Below are 6419 nucleotides of genomic sequence, written 5' to 3' on the forward strand. Positions count from 1 at the left end.
AATGAGGTTTTTTTTATTTCAAATGACAACCAAGAAGATCAACATGGACAGCACAGAAGTTCTAATTACCGTTTCCATGGGTTTGGCAATCGCACTCTTCCTCCGCCAAACAGGTCGTGGGTTACAAGCCATCGATTTATGTAAAGAATGCTTGAGAGTACTAAGCAATAACGCGTTGAGCATCAGTAGTTCATTGGCAAACTTCATGTTCGGATGCATTTACATGATAATGCTCCATGCTTACAAAGCCAGGGGAGATTACAAAAGTAAAGAAATATGTCTCAGGAAACTTCTCCTATACCACTCTGATGACACTGAAAAAGGGTGGTTTAGTTTCATGCTGGCACAAACACTTTACTCACAAAGTAAGTTTATACAGGCCAGGACATTTTATGAGCAAGCAACAAAAATTATGGAATCAATTGGCGACAGAAAAGGCAAAGCAACATGTTACGGTGACCTGGGAATGTTATTCCAATCACTTGGTCAATATGACAAGGCCCAAAAATATCAGGAGAAAGCACTCGCTATCAGAATAGAAATTGGCGACAGGAATGGAGAAGCAGCAAGCTACGGAAACTTAGGAGTACTGTTCCGATCACTTGGTCAATATGACAAGGCCCGAGAATACCAGGAGAAAGCACTCGCTATCAGAATAGAAATTGGCGAAAGGGCTGGAGAAGCAGCAAGCTACGGAAACCTAGGACAATTGTTCCAATCGCTTGGTATATATGACAAGGCCCGAGAATATCAGGAGAAAGCACTCGCTACCACACTAGAAATTGGCGACAGAGATGGAGAAGCAACAAGCTACGGAAACCTTGGAATATTGTTCCAATCGCTTGGTCAATATGACAAGGCCCGAGAATATCAGGAGAAAGCACTCGCTATCAAAATAGAAACTGGCGACAATAATGGAGAAGCAGCAAGCTACGGAAATCTAGGAACATTGTTCCAATCGCTTGGTCAATATGACAAGGCCCGAGAATATCAGGAGAAAGCACTCGCTATCACAATAGAAATTGGCAACAGGGATGGAGAAGCAACAAGCTACGGAAATCTTGGAACATTGTTCCAATCGCTTGGTCAATATGACAAGGCCCGAAAATATCAGGAGAAAGCACTCGCTATCAGAATAGAAATTGGCGACAGGGATGGAGAAGCAACAAGCTACGGAAATCTAGGAACATTGTTCCAATCGCTTAGTCAATATGACAAGGCCCGAGAATATCAGGAGAAAGCACTCGCTTTCAAAATAGAAATTGGCGACAGGGATGGAGAAGGAAAGAGCTACGGAAATCTAGGAATATTGTTCCAATCGCTTGGTCAATATGACAAGGCCCGAGAATACCAGGAGAAAGCACTCGCTATCACAATAGAAATTGGCAACAGGGATGGAGAAGCAACAAGCTACGGAAATCTTGGAACAGTGTTCCAATCGCTTGGTCAATATGAGAAGGCCCGAGAATATCAGGAGAAAGCACTCGTTATCAGAATAGAAATTGGCGACAGGGATGGAGAAGCAACAAGCTACGGAAAACTAGGAACATTGTTCCAATCGCTTAGTCAATATGACAAGGCCCGAGAATATCAGGAGAAAGCACTCGCTATCACAATAGAAATTGGCGACAGGGATGGAGAAGCAACAAGTTACGGAAATCTAGGAATATTGTTCCAATCGCTTGGTCAATATGACAAGGCCCGAGAATATCAGGAGAATGCACTCGCTATCAAAATAGAAATTGGCGACAGGGATGGAGAAGCAAGAAGCTACGGAAATCTAGGAACATTGTTCCAATCGCTTGGTCAATATGACAAGGCCCGAGAATATCAGGAGAAAGCACTCGCTATCAAAATAGAAATTGGTCACAGGGATGGAGAAGCAAGAAGCTACGGAAATCTAGGAACATTGTTCCAATCGCTTGGTCAATATGACAAGGCCCGAGAATATCAGGAGAAAGCACTCGCTATCAAAATAAAAATTGGCAACAGGGATGGAGAAGCAAAGGGCTACGGAAATCTAGGAACATTGTTCCAATCGCTTGGTCAATATGACAAGGCCCGAGAATATCAGGAGAAAGCACTCGCTATGAAAATAGAAACTGGCGACAGGGATGGAGAAGCAACAAGCTACGGAAATCTAGGAACATTGTTCCAATCGCTTGGTCAATATGACAAGGCCCGAGAATATCAGGAGAAAGCACTCGCTATCAAAATACAAATTGGCGACAGGGATGGAGAAGCAACAAGCTACGGAAACCTAGGAAAATTGTTCCAATCGCTTGGTCAATATGAGAAGGCCCAAGAATATCAGGAGAAGGCACTCGCTAGAACTATAGAAGTTGGCGACAGAAAAGGAAAAGCAACTTGTTATAGAAACTTAACAGCGTTGTTTTTTTCCCTTGGAAAGTATGCAAAGGCCGACGGCTATCTAAAGAAGGCAAGGGAAATTAGATTGGATATCGGTGACAGAAGCGGAGAAGCAACAGATTACTCCCACCTTGGGGCAATTTCTTTTCAGCGTGGCGAATTTGACAAGGCAGTAAAATATTACGAGAAAGCCCTTGCAATTCACATGGATATCGGTGAGAGAGTAGGAGCAGCAGTCGAGTACGGAAATATAGGATCGTGTTTCCAATCCCTTGGTAACTATTCTATGGCCGAAGAATACCTCAAGAGGGCTCTCCTATTAAGCAGGGACATTGGACATCACTATAACGAGTTTCAATGCCTTTGTAGGCTATCGATGTTGAAGGTGTCACAATCTCATCTTGAAGAAGCCTCCTCGTATCTTTTTCAAAGCATCGATAAATTCGACACTTTGAGAGGTTCTCTCAAAGACAACGATGGGTTTCAAATATCTCTTTTAGAAGAGCACGGCACCTTTCCCTACAAGTTGCTAAGTCACTTGCTCTCTTCCACCGGAAAGTCACAAGACGCCCTTTACGTCGAAGAGCTGAGACGGGCAAGAGGCCTAGCCGACTTGATAGCAGCTCGGTACTCTGTCCAAGAGCAGATCTCAGGCAATCCACAATCTTGGTGTGGCATTCAAGAGATTATCGCAAGAGAAGTAGACAGCGCATGCCTGTATATTTCGATTAGTGAAGAGGACATACGGTTTTGGATTCTCAAAGCAATGAGAGCTATTCATTTTTCTAAAGAGAAAGTGAGCCTTGAAGCAAACGATGTGACCGGGTTAGTCCCTGATTTAGATGAGTTTTTTAAAGAAACCTTTCGCAGCTTCGCCATTTTACCGGCCGAACAGAAATTCGAAGATCGATCTTTAGATGACACCGAACTGATGTCACTTCACGACGACAACCGCGCAATCTTACGTGACTACGATGCCAAAGATTTTAAAACAAATCTGCACTTGTGTTACAAGATAATTATCGCTCCTGTTGTCAGTTTACTGAAGCAGCCCGAGATCATCATTGTTCCTGATTCCTGCGTGTACCAAGTGCCATTTGCAGCCTTGGCTGACGAAGGAGGCAAGTTTTTATCAGAGACATACAGGATTCGGATTGTTCCATCACTGACGGCTCTAAGGCTTGTGCAAGAATGTCCTCTAGACTACCACAGCCATACTGGGGCACTAATAATCGGTGACCCTAAGGTTGGAGAGGTGATTTACAAGGGAAGACGCAGAAACATAACACCATTGCCGTGCGCTAGAAAGGAAGCAGATATGATTGGAAGACTTCTTGGTGTAACGCCTTTGACTGGAGATTCCGTGAAAAAGCATGCTGTACTCCAAGCGATAAGTTCAGTGAGCCTCATACATATTGCTGCACATGGTGATGCCGAAAGAGGGGAGATTGCTCTTTCTCCTAAGAACCCTACACTAACCCCACCTTTTCCACGAGAAGAAGATTATCTCTTGACCATGGCGGATATTTCAAAAACTCGGTTGCGAGCTAAACTAGTGGTACTTAGCTGTTGTCACAGTGCTCGTGGACAGATTAGAACCGAGGGAGTCATTGGAATCGCCCGAGCGTTCTTAGGATCCGGAGCTCGCTCAGTGTTAGCGGCACGATGGGCCCTGGATGACACAGCCACAGAGCAGTTCATGACTTGTTTCTACAAACATTTGTTTCGCGGTGAAAGTGCCAGTGAATCCCTCCACAAGGCCAGGAAGTGGATGCGAAATAACGGCTTTGACAAAATTTCTCAGTGGGCACCATTTATCCTCATTGGTGACAACGTGACATTTGATTTTACCAATTGGCCAGTGTCCAGTGCACCTCAAGAACCATGACTTTCATTAATAAAACCCTTGTGGTGGAATAAGCGGACTTCGTGAAGCTCGGAACTTTATATTAATTATTAGACCTGTAGCAGGTCGGATATATACACAAAGGAAAGCATTTCTGTAAAGAGCTCATTGGACATCTGAGTTTAATAATCTGCGACAAGGCAGTGTAAAGTTCTCTCTTACTAAGAATTGAAAAGTTAAAAAGCCTTAGGAGCCATTTTGTTTTGGTCATTATAGTCCAGCTAAGTTAGCGACCCAAGCAGATTTTTACAATTTTTCACTTTTTGAACGCGATTTGTTCGTGAAGCGAAGAAAATTTTGATCCTTTTCCAAAGGTGATTGATAAGTTAGTCAATTCAAGGAAACTTTAATAAAATGTATGGAGCGGAATAGGATTTTTACTTCAATCATAAATTTCTTGGAGATTTTTGCAAAGCTTCTGACAAGAAATAATGTGGTTCAACATTCCAAAATAAAAATAACTTTCTTAAAACAGAAACATTTGTAATACTTATGCAAACCCGTGTATTCTCAACAGTAGATTATGTACTTATTGAATGAATTGGAGGGCTGGACGGGAAAATATTTGCCTCAAGGTCATGACGTAAGAACCGGGCGCAGCGAGGTCTATGGGTCATGAACAAGAACCAACTGAACATTTTCCTGTTCAGCCCGACCTAATTCAGTCAATAAGCATTTTATCATATGACCTCTGACTAAGTTTTGAACAATTCGAAAAAGTTTGTTTTAACTTAACAGGACGCGATTGACTGGCGCGTACGGGTAAACTAATAGAAAAACTCTACAATAAAGTTTTCCCTATATTTTTTCGAGTCGGAACAAGAAACTCATAATTCATCGAAAACCGTGATCTGCTTTCCCTTTTTTGTTTCACTGCTTTTTACTGTTTTTTTCTTTTTTCTAACAGCAGTGAGCAGTGTCGCGTTACAAGTACACTACAGCCGGACGGCTTTTTCTGGACCGGCTTACGTCAACCTGTCCGGCCCTACACACGTGAGCTTTCACTACGGTTTTCTATGGGATTGCGCGTTAAATTATAAAAATAGAAGTATGCAGAGGGTGTCTGGTAAGATTTGTGAGTGATTCTAATGCGTCTTTGTTATTTTACGAGGCAATAAAAGTCTGAAATTGTTTCAAACTTAGGCTCCCCGTATCTGTTTGGCCGCGTTAAAGAGTACTGGAACCTGTGACATAACGGTAGTAACACCAAGTTTATCAAAGAAGCAAAGTGAATGTGGAAGCTGCTGTTTACGATCTTTTTAGCCAAAAAATGCCATTTTGATATGTAGTTTGTGGTTTTTTGAATACCCCTGACTCGAAGAATATTTTTCTCCACAAGATTCCTACTGTGTGGTCACAGTGCCCAGTCCCTCTTTACTTGGCCAGACATTTTATCTGCGGATTATAGGGCTTGATAAAAAATTCAGAAAAGGGCAAAATACCACAAATGTTGCGAAAACGTGTTAGAGTCTTTGTATTTTGATGTAAAATTATAAAAAAGTGTCATAGGGACTTTAACTCGCATAAGTGACCAAAACAGAAGTTCTCCACACAATATTATTATAATGTCAAGCAGACAAGTGATGAAAACAAAGTTAGTTGATCCAATAACAAATTCTCTGAACCTATAAGATCTTGTGAGTGAAAGAGTTAATGTTATATTTCCTACCCAGTTTTTGCTCATTTTGTGGTTATTTAAATGTGGCTTTTTTCCAAGTCTTTTCATGGTGAGAATAGAAGCATTATAGTTTGTTAGGTAAAACAGCTATCCCTAGACAGAAAGAGAGGAAAACAGGAAAATTTGATACAAATCAGAAACATCAAAAACAAAACTGGAAACAGAAGGTCACTCACTGAAGAGAGTGGCAAGGAAGCTTTGCTTTCCAATTTGTTATCAATGCCATGAGAAATTTGATCCTTGACGCTAACATGAGTATGCATTTTCACAATACCTATCTCTATACAATTCCCTCTAGTAATGACAAGGAGAATTTGTTTAACAATCAAAGCTTCTTAAGTTAGTGTTCATTTGCTTTATTCTCGTGATTTTGATAAATGACCCAGCAGTGAGAAATTAGATACTGGTAATTCCTAAGGTTGAATACCCAAATGTAAATATGAAAGACATCGAATACCTGTAACT

General features: G+C 41.5%; 1 protein-coding gene across 1 annotated transcript in view; it reads left to right on the plus strand.

Annotated features, from left to right (window-relative positions):
* LOC148717088 (uncharacterized) overlaps nt 1-6419 on the plus strand; it is an 8200-nt gene continuing 1781 nt past the window's right edge. Inside the window, exon 1 of the mRNA XM_088745230.1 lies at nt 1-6419. This exon is cut by the window's right edge and continues 1781 nt beyond it. Within this exon, the coding sequence (XP_088601356.1) occupies nt 2-4258 (4257 nt within the window). The 5' untranslated portion in view covers nt 1 and the 3' untranslated portion in view covers nt 4259-6419.

Source organism: Stylophora pistillata, chromosome 14 (genome assembly GCF_964205215.1).
Source record: "Stylophora pistillata chromosome 14, jaStyPist1.2, whole genome shotgun sequence".
NCBI classification, from domain to species: Eukaryota; Metazoa; Cnidaria; class Anthozoa; order Scleractinia; family Pocilloporidae; genus Stylophora; species Stylophora pistillata.